Source organism: Hydra viridissima, unplaced genomic scaffold (assembly GCF_058129835.1).
Source record: "Hydra viridissima isolate aposymbiotic clone 2 unplaced genomic scaffold, HvirCarnegie_v1 scaffold_11, whole genome shotgun sequence".
Lineage (NCBI taxonomy): Eukaryota > Metazoa > Cnidaria > Hydrozoa > Anthoathecata > Hydridae > Hydra > Hydra viridissima.
In genome coordinates, this window is record NW_028324310.1 from 8,949,056 (window position 1) to 8,968,928 (window position 19,873).

The 19,873-nt window shown below is 28.9% G+C and overlaps 3 protein-coding genes and 3 pseudogenes across 5 annotated transcripts in view; 2 read left to right on the forward strand and 4 right to left on the reverse strand.

Moving 5' to 3' along the window:
* Positions 1–6,630, reverse strand: part of LOC145190890 (uncharacterized) — a 61,742-nt gene extending 55,112 nt beyond the window's left edge. For both annotated transcript variants that reach the window (XM_090066620.1, XM_090066619.1), the window contains exons 1-6: positions 6,411–6,630; positions 3,004–3,112; positions 2,390–2,485; positions 2,003–2,293; positions 1,396–1,686; positions 68–358 (exon numbers count right to left, since the gene is read on the reverse strand). In XM_090066620.1, the coding sequence (XP_089922746.1) occupies positions 68–358; positions 1,396–1,686; positions 2,003–2,293; positions 2,390–2,485; positions 3,004–3,112; positions 6,411–6,477 (1,145 nt within the window). In that variant the 5' untranslated portion in view covers positions 6,478–6,630. The remainder of the gene's footprint in view (positions 1–67; positions 359–1,395; positions 1,687–2,002; positions 2,294–2,389; positions 2,486–3,003; positions 3,113–6,410) is intronic.
* On the forward strand, positions 3,621–5,544 carry LOC149882039 (uncharacterized; annotated as a pseudogene).
* A 1,126-nt stretch (positions 6,631–7,756) lies between the features above and the next one.
* Positions 7,757–8,418, reverse strand: LOC149882040 (uncharacterized; annotated as a pseudogene).
* LOC149882041 (uncharacterized) lies at positions 7,757–9,234 on the reverse strand. Its single transcript, XM_090066622.1, has one exon. The coding sequence runs from the start codon at positions 9,232–9,234 to the stop codon at positions 8,452–8,454; it is 783 nt and encodes a 260-aa protein (XP_089922748.1). The 3' UTR covers positions 7,757–8,451.
* A 3,693-nt stretch (positions 9,235–12,927) lies between these two features.
* LOC145181281 (uncharacterized) lies at positions 12,928–13,815 on the reverse strand. The gene has a single exon (XM_090066621.1). The coding sequence runs from the start codon at positions 13,723–13,725 to the stop codon at positions 12,928–12,930; it is 798 nt and encodes a 265-aa protein (XP_089922747.1). The 5' UTR covers positions 13,726–13,815.
* A 2,792-nt stretch (positions 13,816–16,607) lies between these two features.
* Positions 16,608–18,998, forward strand: LOC149882042 (uncharacterized; annotated as a pseudogene). Its single transcript, XR_016444938.1, has 3 exons — positions 16,608–17,440; positions 17,590–17,843; positions 17,932–18,998. The product of XR_016444938.1 is annotated as an uncharacterized LOC149882042 (transcript).
* The last annotated feature ends 875 nt before the right edge of the window (positions 18,999–19,873 follow it).

The following is a 19,873-nucleotide window of genomic DNA, read 5'->3' on the forward strand; positions in this document are numbered from 1 at the left end:
TTTTCTAAACAAACATAGCTAAGCATTAAAACTAGATTATTATTTCAAGAAAAACGATGGAAAATACCTGTAACCAGAAGGACATTCTATACAACCTATTACACCAGCAGCACTATAAAGACCATCAGCACACAAAACAGGTGCCACATCAATGCTGATGCACATATGACCAGCAGGGCAAGCAAGACATTGAAGTTGTTTTGTCTCATTTTGATAAGTTCCATTTGTACACAATATTGGTGTATCTAGTTCATCCACTGGACATCCATGACCAACTGGACAATCTTTGCAAGACATATGGTTTTCTGAAGCATAAGTACCTTTTGAACATTTTACAGGAGACATTTTATCTGCACAGCTAAATACAGTTATCAGGAAGAAATAAAAGCAGTAAAGTCAAGCTGTTATAAAAAGCATGATATTTAAAGAGAACAAAAATAAACTTGAAAAAGTAATGTTATATACATCAACAGTAAAATATTTACAATAAAAGACTTAATAATAGACTTTTAACTAATGCAGCAAAAAAATAAATATTGCTTTATTTGTTCTGTATTTGGTGAGCATTTCAAAGATATTTATTACTAAAGAAAAATATTTATATTCTTTAGATGAATATACTTAATCATAAATAAATTGCACAGATGAACAAAATAAAACGTTTTAAAATCTGTTTTTTAGCTGAGAATGATGACCTCTGAAATTGTATCAGTAGTTGCCTATCTTACAATTTTATTTTTTCAATGAATCTGCTCAGATATAAATTCAAAAAATTAAAATAAATAAACTGTAGTATTTTCTTGAAACTTTCATCTATTACAGATATTTGTTATTCTCTGTGATAATGTAGATTTTTATGTCAGAAAAAGAATTCATTTCAATTTAAAATTATGTAAGTAACCATAGATGCATGTGGAGTAAGACATTATTCATTAAAGAGTACTAGATTTACTCAGAAATGATGAGCACAAATGAATTATTTCTATGGATCTTAGTATCGTTAACATTTTACTTAGTCAAAAAAGAGGATATGCAAAATAACCATGCTTCCTGTGCTAATGGAAAAGCCAAAAAAAAGTGAGAGAAATCTTTGGACAATCAGAAGAAAGATAATATTTAGAGAAAAGGCTGTCTTAAACTCAAAAAACAGGAAAAAATATTTTAATTTCTTTTTAAATCCAATTATGCTAAAAGAAACAGGTTTTAAAACCACCTAATATAAGGGGTGATTACTTCAAAAAAATATTTGCTTTTTCTAGTTTCAATTATTACAACTTAAAAACATACATTTTTTAATTGACCAAAAATGAAAAAGCAATCACTAACAGTTCACAAACTCATGGACTAGTATACAGAGACTAGAATATCAATTTAAAAAAAAGAATAAAGAATTACCTGTGCCCAGATGGACATTCTGTACAACCCATTACACCAGCAGCACTAAAAAGACCATCAGCACACAAAACAGGTGCCACATCAATGCTGATGCACATATGACCAGCAGGGCAAGCAAGACATTGAAGTTGTTTTGTCTCATTTTGATAAGTTCCATTTGTACATATTATTGGTGTATCAAGACCATCTACTGGACATCCATGACCAACTGGACAATCTTTGCAAGACATATGGTTTTCTGAAGCATAAGTACCTTTCATACATTTTACAGGAGATGTTTTATCTGCGCAGCTAAAATATAGATATCAGAATAGAATTAAAACCAATAAGAACAAACCATTATAGCAAGGCTCTAATACAACTTCCTAGAAGAGAACTAAATATAAATATTAAAAAAGAAATAATACATAAGTCATAAACAGAAAAAAACATCAACTTTTAATTGGTGCAACTAAAAAAAATTTAGAAAGATTTCCTTCAAAGACATTCAAAATTTTGAAGCTAGTTATGAAACAAACTAAACCATTTAAGTGGCAAGTTTTTTCTAAACAAACATAGCTAAGCATTAAAACTAGATTATTATTTCAAGAAAAATGATGGAAAATACCTGTAACCAGAAGGACATTCTATACAACTCATTACACCAGCAGCACTATAAAGACCATCAGCACACAAAACAGGTGCCACATCAATGCTGATGCACATATGACCAGCAGGGCAAGCAAGACATTGAAGTTGTTTTGTCTCATTTTGATAAGTTCCATTTGTACACAATATTGGTGCATCTAGTTCATCCACTGGACATCCATGACCAACTGGACAATCTTTGCAAGACATATGGTTTTCTGAAGCATAAGTACCTTTTGAACATTTTACAGGAGATATTTTATCTGCACAGCTATGAGCATTAAAAAGAAGAAAATTAAAATTGTGAAGCAAATGTTTTAAAACTTTTGTTTATCTTTATTAAAAATTAAAATTAAAATTTTGCTACCTATATCCTGATGGACATGTGAAACATTGCATTGAACCCTCTGAGCTATATGATCCATTAGGACAAGGTATTGGAGGATTAGAGAAACCAATGCAGCTAAAAGTGTTATAATATTAGAACCATAATGCTATTGAAATACTTAAGTATGGAATAGAAAATTTATGTATATTTCTCTGTATTTTTAGCAAAAAGATGATATTCTTGAACTTCGTTTTTAACCTCTATTAAAACCTTATGAAAAAAAAGAACAAAATATTATAACAAGACTCTTATCCTTTTGGTCATACATCATAGTTTTTGAGTTAATGTGCTTACAAATCTTCTAAGGAAACTCATGGTTTAAAGAATATGTGTAATTTTAACAAAACACTGTTGACTTAAAATCCACTATTTATTATATTACACTATTTATTATATTACAACAAATTACATGATGTTTTTTTAAATTTTCTCATATATCAAATTGTGTATTGTATTGTTTTGTATAATTTTGTATTACATTTTATTTTACAGAAATTTATGGTATTGTACTGTATTTTAATGCATTATCTTGTATTACACTACATTACATTAAATTACATGTAAAAAACTTATCTTTTTGTTTAAAAACTTACAAAAAACCAGGCGGACAAATATGACACCCTGTTGTATTATCCCAATACTGACCAGCAGTACAATTGAGAGCAGAGGTGCAATCTAATTCACAGTTACAATCACCAAGTACTAAAAGTAATTGAAAAAATTATATATAAGATATATTACATGCATATACTTGTGATTTATGGAAAAATATTCTAAAGAAATATTCTATATATATATATATATATATATATATATATATATATATATATATATATATATATATATATATATATATATATATATATATATATATATATATAATAGTATAATACCATATAAAAACTGCAATATAGCACACCTACGCATACTTTTACTGATGATATAAACATTTGATATATATTGTAAAATTAAACTTTATAATATCGTAAAAGTGCCTAACTTTGCACAACCATTGGTAACTTTGCACAACAATATGTCAAAGATGTTTTACTCTCTAGCAACTAAAAATTTGAACTACAAATGCAAGTCACTTTAGAATCCGACGGTTTGCTTTAGTGTCAATACGAAACTCATGTAAATTAGTTTTATAAACACAATTTCTCACAACATGAGTCTTTTTGTGTAAACATAGAAGTAGAATACAAAAATTATGTCTTACAACTTTTATCTGTGCGGCAGATCAGAATTAAACTCAAAAGTGAATAAACTGCTTAAAGTGTTTATTATGGTATTGATTTGAAGTATACTAAGTGTTTAAACTAATATCGATAAAAAAAAAAAAATTTAACAATGTTTTAAATAAAGTACTTTTTTGGCAGAATTTGGGGTAACTTTGCACAATCTACAAAGTTCACTTTAAATGTCATCCAAAAGCAATACTTTCTAAAACTTTATGCAAATATTTTATATAAAAGAGTTACTTCATACTTTTTTTATAGCTTTAAATAATTTCTTGGGTAACTCAAGGTCAAATTAAGCTATTAGTAATGTTTTTTCCAGATTTCAAGTCATTACAAAAAGAAGCTTAAAACCAGAAAATACAAACACTATACAGAGAACAATCTAGCTAAATGTCTTGAAGATGTAAAATCTAAAAAGCTGACACAAGAGCAAGCTGCTACAAAATATGGTGTTAGTCAAAGAAAGATTTGTTACAAATTGAAAGGAGAGCATAACTTAAAACCTGGTAAACCGTATTAATTTTTCCAAATAAGAGGAGACTACCTTTGTCAAATGTACCATTCAATTAAGTCAATTTGGATTTCCTATTGGTAAAGAAGACTTACATCATATTATGTACAATAACATCCATAGTTCTGGTAGAAAAGTAAAAGAGTATAAAGTCTTTCCTGGGCATGATTTAATCTAGTCATTTTTACAAAGACATCCACAGCTAACAAATAAATTCATGCCAAACATAAAAAAATCACAAGCAAATGTTAATGAAGAAATTCTAAAAGAATATATTCAACATCTGACCAAAACCATACAAGATGTTCCTCCAGGCAACATATAAAACTATGAAGAAACAAATCTAACCAATGACCCTGGCTTAAAAAAATGCTTGGTAAAAAGAGGCAGTAAATACCCCACCAATATAAGAGGCACTTCTAAGACAAGTATTTCTATAATGATATCAGGTAATGCAGCAGGTGAAATTTTACCACCTTTTGTTGTTTATAAGGCTACCAATCTGTGGTCAACTTGGTGTATAGGAGGTCCTAAAGGAGCCAGATACTTAAGTACTAAAAGTGGATGGTTTGATGGAGTAGCTTTTGAAGAGTGGTTTTTTCCTATAGTTTTGTCTTCTTTGAAAAAGCCTATCCTCTCAAATATCTCCAAAAGTTATTGAAGCCTGTAAAGAAAATGAAATAAAGTTTTTTTCTACCACCTAATAGTACACATAACTCAACCCCTAGATGAAGCTTTCTTTAAACTTTGAAAACAGCTTGGCATAAAATTATCACAGAGTATAAAAATTCACCTGTTGGCTGCACAAAGATATCTCTTGACAAACAACATTTCCCAGAACTTTTAAATAAGTTAATGTCTGCTGAAGAGCCAAATCAGGCTTGTAATTTACAATCAGTTTTAGAAAGTGTGATGTCTGTCCAGTGAATATCAATGAAACTATTACAGAGTTTAGAGAAAGAGAATCTTATAATAAAGAATTTCTAGAAGACAGCTTTAAGGTTTTCTTACAAGACAAATTTAAATCTTTGGAATCTGTAGGAACTAATAAACAAAAAAAGAAACTTTCTGTTCCTGCAGGCAAAAGTGTTAGCATTGAAGATCTAGAAAAATTTAATGAGGGTTGTGATTTTGCCTCAAAGAAAATTGCAAAGAGGAAAAAACAAGCAAAACTAGGAAACTTTTCAAAGTACCAGAATAAGGCTTTCAATAGGGATTTTGAACTGTGTTTTGTTAATTTTGATTTTTTATTCAAAAAAAAGGAAATCTTTAATTATTTTTGTTTAAGTTTACCAAGATACAAAAGAGCTTTTTTGTGTTTTTAATGAGGCTGTGTTCAGTTTTCTTTTATCATAGCATGTTATATTCTTTATTAGGCATAATAATGCTAAAATTAAACTACCCTTTGAATTATTTTTCCTTCAGAAAGTCTGAAAAAAAGAGGTCACTTTGCACCAATCCCATACATATCATAAAGCTATTCTAATTTTATTAAGTTGTGCAAAGTTACCCAGACCCTTGGATAATTTTGCACATTTTTTAAAAAATCTTGAAAAATTACTTCTTAATTTGTAAAAGTAAATTTAACAATTAAAATAGAATTTAGACATCCTAAATAAATGATTTGCTAGTTTACATTAATATAATAAGAAGTTTAAAGCAGATTTTTATAAATGAAAATTGCAAATAAGTCAAAATTTTGTGCAAAGATAGACACTTTTATGGTATATATAATACATTTATATAACTATTTACATAACTATATATATATATATATATATATATATATATATATATATATATATATATATATATATATATATATTTATATATATATATTTATATATATATATATATATATATTTATATATATATATATATATATATATATAGTATATATATATATATATATATATATATATATATATATATATATATATATATATATATATATATATATATATATATATATATATAGTTTTTGAAAAGATTTCTAGCCACCATTAAAGACATCAAGAAATATACTTAAGATAAAAATATACTAAAAACCTTACTTAATTGATCATTATATTTATCTATAACAAATATCAACAAAGATAATCCAGAAATTTCAGTCAGTATATTCACACATAAAAACTTATATGTGTAAATAAAATATGATTTAAATAATTCAGAAGCAATTAAGTATGATAAATAAAGTAAATAAATATGAGCTAAAGTAAATAGAATGATCTCTGATTTAACAGACCTGAATTTGAGCATATAATACCACAGTAAATAGCCGCTACAAGAAAAATCTGTATAACCTCTTTCATAATCTTGTACCTGGTTAGATATAGCTTATTATATATTTTTTACTTTCTTGGTTTAATTAGAGATCTTTGTAAGAAAAGGCTAAAACTATTTTTGTTAACACTTAAGACTTCATCTTATTGCCTAGCTGAAATAAAAGTTATCCTGCGGCACATAAAACATTAATTTCCGAGAAATCACAGCTATTTTTAAGATACAACACGAAAGTTTCCAAAAGGAGCGCTGATTTGCTTATCTCTAACAAGCAAGATACTTTAGTTCGTATTTTAATTTTTTTTTTTTTGATAATTTAATCTTGCGACATAAATGTTCCATAGTAACTTTATGGCCTGAATACACTTATTAAATATAACTATTTTCACAACTAAAATTAGTTTCACAAATTTAAAACTATATTCAAAACTATAGTTGTAAGTTTTATTTTTATTAATTTGAAGGTTGAAATTTTTAAAATTGCTTACATTTTTAAAATTTTTAACAATTTCTTACAATCGTTATTCAAACACTTAATGCAAGTTTATCTTGTACATCAGCTTAGTTAAACGTCATTAACCTACCTTTAATGTAGGTATGCGTGCAAAATTTTTAAACTATTCAACTATTTAATTATTTTACATCATTGTAAAGAGCTTTAAATCAGTGTAACGATGGTAAAAATTTCATAAAAAACTAATGATTCTACTAAAAGTTATGCCCATTTAAGTGAAAAAAGTTAAATAAAAGGAATGCTTAAGAAAACTGCAACCAACTTAAAAAATTAGCGTTCGGCTTACGGTGGTTTTATAATAGAACTTCATTGTTTAGTTTTTAGCCATAGCGTTCTCTACTACAGGCCTATTCATCGCGCAACCGGATTTTTTTGTTGAGGCCTACTTTTTTACGGCAAAAAAGATAATAACTTCGTAATTTTAAAACTAAAAAGTATTTTTATTTCTCTGTATAGCCTAATAATTTTTTTTCATGAAAAAAGAAAAAGAAAGAAAGAATATTTTTAAGTAATAAACAATTTAAATAAAAGACAAAGAAATTTTTTCTAATTTAAAATTTCACACATTTACATTATTATTACACCTTTAATTTTGGCTTTAACATCGAAATACAAAATTGATATTTTCTTAAATTGAATAGAAATGTTATTAAACCAAACAAAGAATATTAGATAAATTTTGATTAAAATTGTTAACAAAATCTGAAAAAACAAACAAACTACTATATGAAACTTTTACAAATCTTTTATAAAATAGTATACTATATATATTATAAATAGACAACTAAGTAGACTTCTAAGAGATTTTTAATACTTTTAGAGCAGGTTCTTTGCCAGACCTTAGAGTGACAGTGGTACATAAATTTTTTAAAAAAATGTTGCTCAATATTACACAATGATGTTCTTCCATATCCAATAAATAATGGTCTGATATAATCATAAAAATACTACTTAAAGATTTTCTGCAAACATGATCTTTAATTATTTGAAAAATTACAAAACAAAAAAATGTCCATTGGCATGAATTATCAGTTTGAATTTTTAATCCACCACTATCTAAAAATTTAGAAAACTGACCATATTTCTGATAATAGAATGTTGTTTGATCTAAAAGTTCATAATCAGTTCGTTCTGTATCATTTCGTGTAACATAACCAGCTATGTGAATAAGTGACATTTTGACACCATCAGCAATAGAAGATTCTAGATCTTAAAGTCATCAAGAATTTTGTAGCAGTCTTCAGACAATTTGTAATGGCATAACGCACATTGATGACCAGACTTCACATTAAAATTGTCAATATCTACATTTAATTTCAAAAGTAAAGATACATGTTTGATACGTAATTTTTCAATAACTTGTTGAACACTAAGAAAATATGTACCACCAGAACCTTGACGAAGTAATACTATATTCTTTTTCCAGGTGATCTGATGTAAATTGACCAAGAAGTACATAGTTTTGTGTAGTGTTAAGTAAATATCTACATTAATCTACTAGTCCATAACAAGTTTGATGTATACAAGTTGCAGTATCTTTAGAAAGCTGTTTAATGCGTTTACTTTTTGGGACCTGCCATTTAAGTGCCATATCACCAAATTGTAGTATTAAATTTAAACGGTTGTCATCAGGATTATTGATAACAGCCTGCAAAGGATCATTATGCCTTGTATCAGCACCAATGGCTTTGACATTTAAAATTTTCCACCAACTAATAACTTTATTGATAAATATAGCAGTGTCGTTAACATCACTATGAATAATCTCAGGATGTTGCAAAAGAGCAGCGTAAGTTTTTTCAGAAAATACTCTTAAAACCGTCAATACACACTGTCGTTTAACAGGTTTAGGAGAAATAGAAATTTCATTCAGGTCAGATAACTTTAGAAAGCTTCTGGACTCTGCATTGTAAAGCTGCTTCAAATGAGTCCATTTTGCAATCCTGGTTACTCCGTTATCGTCAAATATTAATTCCTGAGTTTTTTCAGTTAACCAAAGATTACGAATATTTTTTATGAGGTGTACAAAATCATAAAGTAAATACTTTCCATCTACTGTTAAGCATGGTTTTCCCGGAACAAATGTGTACATTTTAAAAAAAGACTGATTGACACGATTCCCATCACATATAATAGCTTTTACATTTGCATTGACTGAATCAATTATTTGATTGGTTAAATTAATCTGTTCAAACAAAAAATCAGATCGTAATTTTGATATTGGTATCATTTTAATTAACACCTTTGGACCTCCATTTAAACAAATAGCCATAATCCCTAACAATGTTTTGGACAATTCTACTGGGTTATCCTCCGATCTACCAAAAATAGTTCCACCATGATAAAGCAAACTTTTTTTAACATATATTTCATCATGTAGTATGATACATAATTTCTGCTTATCCGGAAGAGAGTTAAAAATTGAGTTAACAAATTTGTTTTCATTAATATTAGAAATTTTTGAAGTAATTCAAGTCAGTGTTGAAATAGATGGAAGTTGATAGTCATTACTTAAGTGATTATATAATGCCCTTGATGTTGAAAAGTATACAAAAGAGTGTATAAGTATTTCAGGTGTATAAAGTTTATCTCCAACTGTTTTTGGTCCCATAACTGAAATATGTTGCATAATTACCTCTTTTTTATTGTCCATTTTCAAGGAGCTTAAAAAACGAAGTATCTCATCAAACTTAGACCAGGTGTCAACAGTTATGATTTGATTTACTGTTAAGCTAAAAATGTGACACTTAATCCCATAATGAAATGTTTCAAAGGTAAGATTTTCATAAATTTTAAGTACAAAAAAGGTATTCCATTAAAAAATTGCAAAGATTGTATAGCAACATAGCCATCAATCATAAACAATATAACTGGATATTGGTGATCACTGCTATTGATAAACTTGTTTTTGATGTCACAAAAAGTAGCTTTATCTCTTATAAGAAATGTGTCTAGCTCATCATCTAATGTACTTTTAATGCCACCTAAAGATCTTTTGGTAGTTCTTTCAGTTGGATTAGCAGTTGGAATTTGATATAAAGGTATTCCCAACCAAACAGAAGGAGGATTTTTTGGTCGACGTTTTCCTCCACGCACTATAGCTGTATCAAAATTTGGAGGCCAGTGTAACTCACAGATAACAGTATACTTGTTAACAACCAAATTAGAGTTTGGAATAGCTTTTATCCATTTTACACGCTCAACGTTATCACTTGGAAACCGATACACTGATATTTTATTAACTTCACTAGATACTTTGTTTTTTTCACTTTGATAGTTGGTGCGACAAGCATACACACAACATTTATTTGGCATGATGATTTAATCTAAATTTTATAAATATATTATTAGCTTTGAATTAAATCTGAAACTCCATGTTTAAATTATATAAGTTTACTAACATTGTATTATATTCCATTATTTAAATATATATCATAAACGACATGACATTTTATCTGGTCTGAACATAGACGATAATTCGTCTGACTTTTTTTTTTGAACTTTCCAAAGTTCACGGGAACTTTGGGAAGTTCCCGTGAACTTTGGGAAGTCAGACGAGAAAACTTTGGTTTTTGCGCTAAAGGTTGGTTTCCATATAGTCGCACGACAGTCGTGCGACAACTGTCGCGCAACAACATCTACAATATTTGTCGCACGACCAGGTGTTTCCATTAATTTTAGAAGCGTTTTCAAAACAATTGTTTTGTTTTTTTATCACTTCCGTGAAGCCAAGAAAATAAAGTTCCCATATATATATATATATATATATATATATATATATATATATATATATATATATATATATATATATATATATATATATATATATATATATATATATATATATATATATATATATATATATATATATATATATATATATATATATATATATATATATATATATATATATATATATATATATATATATATATATATATATATATATATATATATATATATATAAATATATATATATATATATATATATATATATATATATATATTTTAATATCATGAACCTGTAACTGAATTTACAAAACATGTGCTTTTAGCTGCAGATTTTTTTAATATCTTTACTACAAATGTAAAAAAAAATGTTTTAAAAATATATGACGAGTACACAGATAAAGTATACACAGGTCGTAATGATAACAAAAAACTTTAACATTAACTGGGAATATAACAAAGATAAAAAAAAACGCAAGAATCAAATTAAAAAAAAAATTAAATAATTTTTGAGAAGAACTTTGGCATTTACAAAAATTTATTTCAAAACAACACATTAAAATTTCTACATAAAACTTTAATTCAACTAATTCTTGATAAGAAATAGTTATCCAGATTCCCAACAATACTTATTTCCAGCCGAAAAAATAATAGAAGTTGATCATCAGCTTTAGTACTATTGGAAAGTTTTTCTCTAAGTTTTTCCTAATGATAAGTTTTTTTATAAGATAATTAATCCTAGTAATAAATAGAAAAATATTTTTAAAAAAATTAATTATATGAACCAATTGATTTTTAGAACAATGGCAAATAATAAAAAATATTATCTCTTGAAGTGCCAGCTTGCACTTTGCAATACATTACTAGCTCTCAGAACATTGCAGAGTAAAAAAAAAAAAAGAAAGCACAAATTTTGGGTTCGCTCATTGTTTAAAAACCGTTGTGAAAAAGGAGCATTTAACACACTTGTTCCTGAGCTACGACTTCATGACAGAGAATTTTTTCATCGTTTTTACAGAATGTTGCCAGAAAGGTATGAACACTTGTTATCAATGATTGCACCTAGCATTACAAAAAAGTCATGTCGAAGCCGTCAAACTATATCACCCTCAGAACGATTGACTGTGACACTGAGATACTTGGCTACTGGAGATTCACAACAAACACAAGCTTTTTACTTTAGACTGGGCAGAACAACAGTGTGCAACATTATAAATGAAACAACAAAGGCCATTTGGGATGTGTTACAACCATGTTATCTAAAGGCACCAAGTACAACAAATGAGTGGGAAAAATTGGCAAACGAATTTGAAAATGAATGGAACTTTCCTAATTGTATAGGGGCCATAGATGGTAAACATGTATGTATAGAAGCTCCTAGTTTGAGTGGATCAGCATATTACAACTACAAAAACTATCACAGTATGGTTTTGGTAGCCATATGTGATGCAAAATATTGCTTTACTTTGGTAGATATAGGTAGCTATGGCAGAGATAACGATGCTTTTATATTCAATGAAAGTAAAATGGGTAAAGCTTTCAAGAACAACTTATTCAAGCTTCCTAAAAACCGACAGCTACCAAATGGCACACAAGTACCACCAGTTCTAGTTGGTGATGATATTTTTGCATTGAAATCATGGTTAATGAAGCCTTTTTCTGGTAAAAATTTGACAATCAAAGAACGTATTTTTAACTATCGATTATCTAGGGCTAGACGAACAATTGAAAACACATTTGGAATTATGGTAGCTAAATGGAGAGTATTTAGACGTCCGATAAAAGCAACCCCAGAAAATATTGAAAACATTATAAAAGCTGCAATTTGTTTACATAATTATTTAAGGATCAATGACAGCATTAACTATGTACCATCTGGATTTGTTGATTTGGAGACAAATTCTGGTGAAGTTATCCCTGGAGACTGGAGGAAAATAACATGTGAAGGTAATGCTTTACATATTTTACCTCAATGTATTAGCAATCGATACACAACAGATGCTAACACTGTAAGATTAACACTAAAAGAGTATTTTAATCATCCAAGTGGATCCTTGTCATGGCAACATAACTATGTAACTAGCTGTGGGCACAATCTAGCAGGAAATAGAGTTTTTTTGGAACAATGAAAAAAAAAGCAATCTTTTGTTTGTAATATTAATATTTTGAAATAATGGTTTAAAATATGTATAACAAAATGTTAAACAACTGTTAACAAAAACAAACAAATTGTATATCAGTTGGCAATATCTGGAAATTCCAGAGCAGCTAAATATTGCTGTATGTTTATTTTAGCAACTGCTTGGGTTTTAGGAGGTAGCTTTTTGATTGTAGCACAAATAGATTTACAAAAATGTGTAATATCGTCGCTTTCTTCATGTGCACTAACTCCTAATGTTGCATTAATATTGTTCATAGTACTAAGTATTGCATCTTGTATTTTTGTATTTTCATCAGGTAGAGATCTTTTAAGTTGTTTTTTTCTTATATTTATAGGAGATTTTATTTCATTTAACGATTTTTGTTGATTACTGAATGTATTTGATTTGTGTGTATTAGAAGAAAAATTCAACACACTTGTATTTTCACTTAAATTTTCATTTTCTACTTCTGCCTGATTACTAACTTCTTCGTCATAGTTTATAGTTTCATTACTTATACAAGACAAAGGTGATTCTGTTGTTGTTGCTTTATTTCCAACATTAGTTGTGGTATCTCTATGGTCAATGTAAATATTTAACCACTGCAAAAAATCATACTCTTTACTGATAAAAATTCGCCCTGAGCCAGAAGGTGTACTTTTTTTTTTCCTTAAAAAGCGTCCATAAGCCGATCTTATATTTTTGTACTTTGATTCACATTCTTGGTCAGTTAAACCAAACAAAACACCAATGGCTGTCCAAGCATTTTTTTTAATAACATTGTTCTTAAATTCAGTATCAAATTTGTTGTACAGCACAGGATACTTCTGCACTTCCTGCATAAAACTTTCTTTGCTGAATTCTTTGATAAACCTTTCTTGTTCAAGTTCCATTTTTTGTTGATATGTGAAAATTTATTTTTTTTAAATATTTTCGTTTTCGAAATAATCAACCAATCATATTTTAGGGTCACGCGATAATTGTCGTAGAGATAGAATTTTTTCTATCTCTGCGACACCTATGGCACGACCATAAAACAGTCTTGCAAGACAAAACTTGTCGCACAACCTATGTTTCCATAAGGTCGCGCGACTGTCGCAAGACAGTCGCACGATTGTCGCACGACAATTTTAAATATATGGAAACCAACCTTAATGCAATTTTTCATCTACCCAAGGATTATTAATAGATGGACGTTCAACGCATTGTTATAGATCAGAGGTGCCGCCAATTAGTCAAAAACTATGCGCGTTACCATCAATTTTCTAAATTCATGATACAGATACTCCGACTTCTACCCGTCAATTTTCCGTCAAAAAACCTCCCTCAGTAAACCCATTATAATTATGCATTTACTGAAAGCTTATGGTTATAAAAGACAAAAAAATTAATCAAGAATAGTTCACAAATCTGAAAAAGGTTGATTTGAGCTATGAACTTTGCTTAATAAAAATTTAGCTGTGTTTAAACTTTGACGTCTAAAACTAGGCTTTTGCAAAAAGGCTGTTTGGTTTACTAGAATGGATAGAGTAAAGTGAAACAAATTTTCCTTATTAAATTGAAGCTGCTATGATATAGTTTTAAGGTCGAAAAAGATATTTTAAGTGTTCTTTTCACCCCGCTCTCAGATTATGCTTCCCACTTTAAGGTTCAAATTAGAGAGTATTTCTTATTTTTGTCGGAAATGTCGAACTTATTTGCCTCGCTTTTTTTTCTCTTGAATTTGTGATTTTTTTTTTTCGTGAACGTCCTAGTTAAAAAATTTCTTACTTTCGATATCTAAACTGCATTTTGTCTAAAGGTATTATAACTAAAAGCATCTTAAAGTTCATAAAATTCTATTCGTTTCAGGAGTTGGAAAGATATATAATATATGTATTTTTAATGAGCATTTTTGTTTAAGTATTTTTAAACTGTCATGTAGAGCTACTTTAATTATAATGATCTTATTTTTTTAATTATTACTGTTGTTACTAATAGTAATAACAGAAATAATAAAAATGATAAGACCATACTTTTAGTTGCATATTCTTGAGCCTTCTACAAGTGATGCATAGCCTTATTTCTAACCTTTTCTAAATATTATATCAAAAGAAGTAATCTTATATTCATATTTATTATCTCATTACAGGATAAATAACGAGTCTTCATGAGGAATATTTAAAACATTTATGTAGAAAGTGTGGCTGCATAATAAAGCAGGATAGTCACTATCAAATAAAACCTTTTGTTATCTATAAACAAGTAATTCTTAGCTTTTACAAGCTGGATACAACCTCAGACTATCAAATAGTTCATCCTGATATTTATGCAAATCATGTTAAATGGTCTTATACAGGTTAGATTTAAAATCAAAAAAAGGCTTTGAAGTTAAGAGGAATGATAAATTCTTCACTTTTTCTGAACACACAAAAACTTGTTATGTATGTAACACACTCACAAGAGTTGGAAGAAATAAAAAAGTACATGCGATAAATATTTATCAACAGTTAAAAGCATTTGCATCAAAACATGGTTTTGACTGTTACAATGAAAATAACAAAAATTATTTTGTGATAAAAATTATTTTATAGTTAAAATCAATAGTTATCGCCAATCAAATGGCATGTGGAGACTAATTGTTTTAAATCGTGAAGTGCCATTATCCATTAATATTAACAAATCTCTTCCAGATCAACTAAATCTTCAATCTGCTAATATTATATTCTCCAACATTTCATGCATAAACATCTGTAAATGTAATAATGACTTCCAGTATCTTTTTTTGTAATCAGAAATAAGTTTTCTGATTTTAAAAATTTCTGAAGCACATCAAATGAGGATGTTGGAATAATTGAAACGAGAGAAGGCAAAACAGTTGAGAACTTAAAAGTTATTAGACATAAAGGTTGTTCATTAATATGTTTAGAAGTCTGTTGTGATTTTAGTACCATCTACCATACTAACTTGGCTGTAATGGAACCCAGGTTAAAGAGAAATGTCAATCATCTATTACCTTTAACTAGCCATTTTTTAACTGTGTACATTTTCTTACACCAGTATATGTAAAAAATGTAATAAAGACAACTTGCATTCTTCTATATGGAAGTTCAATAGTACATTACAACAATTTACAGTTTTGAATAATTTCTAAAATCAAAATTAAGAGTTATTACAATATTTTCATAATCTGGGAGTATTTGCAAACATAAATTAGCATCCGTTTAGGCGTTAAGCTCCACAACATGTGAGTATAAGCACACCTTTAGTGGCAATGTAACATTTCTTTTCATGCTTTTTAAAATTCAATTCTCTAAGATATTTATTGTAACATTTCAGACAGGTAAATTTAGTTATTAAGCGTTCTTCTGTTTTTTTCAGCATTTTGGTTTCTTCTGCAATCAGCTTCTCTGTAGGAATTGCTGGTGGTATGAGCTCCAATTCAAAATCCTCTGATAACAATTCCGCTAACTCTTCAAGATCTATCTCAATAAAATCATCCACAACTAATTCAATTTGGTTATCAATACTTTCAAGCAAAAAAGAATAATCTTGATTAATAGCAAAGTTTTCTGTCATACTCATTAGGGTACAGTAAGATTTATATGTTTTTGAAAAAAATAAATTTCAAGCTTAAGAAAAGGTGTATTCCTATGTAAAATTAAATTTCAAGGTAGGTTTGTTATGGACCACTTTTTGATAAGAAAACGTCTTGATACCCAAATTTTCATATTTACAGATTATTAAAATGAAAAAAACTTAAATTATTATAAAGTAAACAAAATCCGTTTTTATGTAATAAACTCTCCTAATAAGCGCAGCGCCGAATTAATTTTAAAAGATATTTTTACTTGGCTCTCCGCTGTATAAAAGCTTTATACAAGATCGAAGTTTGTTACTATTTTATTCATTATTAGTTATTTAATTGAGATATTCATAAATGTCAAAAGTTAAGACTAGATCATCCACCACTGCAATTTCAGATTTTATTGTACCTGGAAAAGATTTTATTCCTAGTGAGCTGCCTACAAACAGAGCAGTTATTCAAAAAGGGATTTTACTAAAAGAACAAAAAAGCATGACATGCAATCTACACCATAATAAATATTCTAACAAAGATCTTGCTAGCGATCTGATTCCATTTGTTCTTGCTCAATGGAGAAAAGCAAATGTTAAGTTTCAACAGCCAGTTATTATTGGTGAGAAATCACTTTATTATAGAATTAAAACCCTTTGGGAGAAAGTAGAAAACGTTGCATGGGGAAGAACTAAGGCAAAAGTAAAAGAAGAACTTATATTGAAGTTAGATAAGCTAATGGACCTCATAACATGTCCTCATAAGATTCTTCTGTGTGAACATGATATGTCTGGGTGTTCTTCCCCCCAAAATTGTAAAAGTAAAGCACATATAAATTGCACCTGTATTTTTTCTAAAAAAATTCCAACTATGGAGCTCAGGTGGTTATACAGTCAAAGAAATAAGACAGGTGAAAAGTCTGACATGCAAATGGGACATGCTGATAAAATTGAGACAACGAAACTTAGAAAAAATATAAGAGAAAAATCAGTGACGAAAAAGCTTATGAGAAAAGAATGAAAAAACTACAAGATGATCAAGCATCCTTTGAGGTAAATATAATTTCATAATAGTAAATATTTTCTTTGTTTATATAGCAAATTATATACACACACACACACACACACACACACACACACACACACACACACACACACACACACATAAAACAAAAATAATATTTGTAAAAGTTTGGTTTTAGGTCACAGAAAAACAAGATATAGAATTATATGAAGAATATCAAAAAAGTATTTCTCCTGATATTTCACTCAATGATAACTATAATCCAGTTAATGTTAACTTAACTTTAAAACAAGACAATGAAATTAAATTGTTGGTTGAAAGGCTTCTAAAGGATAAATTAGGTGTCTATGCTTTCCTTGTAACACGATTTTTAGAAAAGAAGTCAAGAAAAAACACTATGTCAATAAAAAACACGGCAATGGCTAGTATAAGGTAATCATATAGATTATTATTTTGTTGAGCAGCAAAAGTTCGGATAATGAATTAATAAAAATAAATATAAACTAGTTTTATTTTATAGGTTTGGGATTTCACCTGCCGCAACTGCAGCAATTGCTACAAGTTATCTGCAAGATTTAATTGAAGCAGGATTTCTCACCCCTGAATACTCTTACCTTGCTTGTGATCCTTCTAAGTTGACGAGAGCAAGAAAAAAAATCATGGTAGTAGCAAAGAATAATGACAATTTTAATCTTCCAAAAGCAGATAATATTGGCATTTACTTTGATGGAAGAAAAGATTCAACAAGAGCGATGATAAATGATTCAAATGGACAACTACATCCTATTATTATCAAAGAGCAGCACATTACTGTGACTATAAAACCTGGTGGTCGATATCTTGGTCATTTTACTCCAAATGCACATACTCATTCAGATAAGCCAGCTAAAAAGATTGCTGAAGGTGTTTATAATTTGCTGCAACAATATAATCTTACTGAATCATGTTTAGTACTTGGAGCTGATAGTACTGCAATTAACACTGGCTGGAAAGGTGGTGCTATAACACATCTTGAAAAGATGTTAGGTCACAAATGCCACTGGGCCATATGCATGCTTCATTCAAATGAGTTATTTTTGCGTCACCTAATAGAAGAAATTGATGGACTAACATCATGTAGTACTGGCTTTGTAGGTCCTGTGGGAAAATGTCTTGCTGATGTTAATAAAATGGAGTACAATCCTCAATTTAAAGCTCTTCCAGAGGGAGAGAGCTTTGTTGACATTCCAGAAACAATACTAAAAAATATGTCAACAGATCAAAAACAAACCTACAAGTTATGTAAAGCAGTTAAGATCGGTGTATTGCCACCTAATCTTAGAGAAATTCAATGTGGCCCCTTAAGTCATGCCAGATGGCTCACTACTGGCATGAGAATAGTCTTTATGTGGACAAGGAAACATGACTTAACTGATCAGAATTTGAAAAATCTTGAGTTACTTGTATTATTTTGTTTACAATTTTACTTTAAACTTTTTTTTGACATTAAAGTTAAAGACAGACTTGAAGATGCTTCCAATCACATTCTGTCTCAATTGAGAATTCTTAGAAATCAACCTGTTATAGTAAGAGAAATTGTGACTCCCTACATCCAGTTAGGCGCTTGGTATGCGAACCATGAAAGTTTATTAACCTCTTTATTATCTAGTAATAATGCAGAAGACCGCAACTTTGCAGTTGACCGAATTTTGGAACAAAGGGGTAATAATATCCTTGGAGACATGCGAATCAGACCAAGAAAAATACCTAAACTGAACTTTGAAGCAACTACTCTTCAAGAGCTAGTCAAATGGGAAAATGGTGTAGTACAAGAACCTGTTTTTACTTGTTCGCTCACTAAAGATAAGTTGGTATTGCTAAGATTGACACCTCTAATAACTCCTTCTGTTAAAATTCATACTCAAAGTACCGAGCGTGCTGTAAAACAAGTGACAGTAGCATCCATGTCAGTAGTTGGGCCAGATGCAAGAGATGGATATATTAGAGCTAGAGCTCAACATAGAGAGTTGCTACCTGTTTTTAAAACAAAGAATCTGCATTGCTGGTAGGATTCATGCAAGATAATGACTTTGAAACAAGTATCAAAAAAGCTTGCAATTGGTCTAGAAACATTATTTGCATTTAATATTTCATCGCAATGAAAAAGAAGGACATGTAAAGCATGATAAAGGACAAATATGACAAATAAGATTTTACTAAATTTTGCAATTTCTAAAAGTGAAAATTTGGGTATCAAAACTTTTTCCGATCAAAGATTTTTTTAAGGAAACCCTATTTAAAATTTGATTTTACATAAGAATACACCTTTTCTTAAGCTTTTAGAAGAAAAAAAAATTCTCGCTGTACCCTAATACTCATTTTATGTATCGATGCTCAGTAAAATACTTTTTAAAATATTTTTATTGGATAGTCGAGACCATCTTTTTCCGATGTCGAAAAAAATAAAAATACTCCCCGGTTTC

Coding starts and splice junctions, on each gene's coding strand:
- LOC149882041 (XM_090066622.1), bottom strand. CDS start 9,234: ATGGCTATTTGTTTAAATGGAGGTCCAAAGGTGTTAATTAAAATGATA.
- LOC145181281 (XM_090066621.1), bottom strand. CDS start 13,725: ATGGAACTTGAACAAGAAAGGTTTATCAAAGAATTCAGCAAAGAAAGT.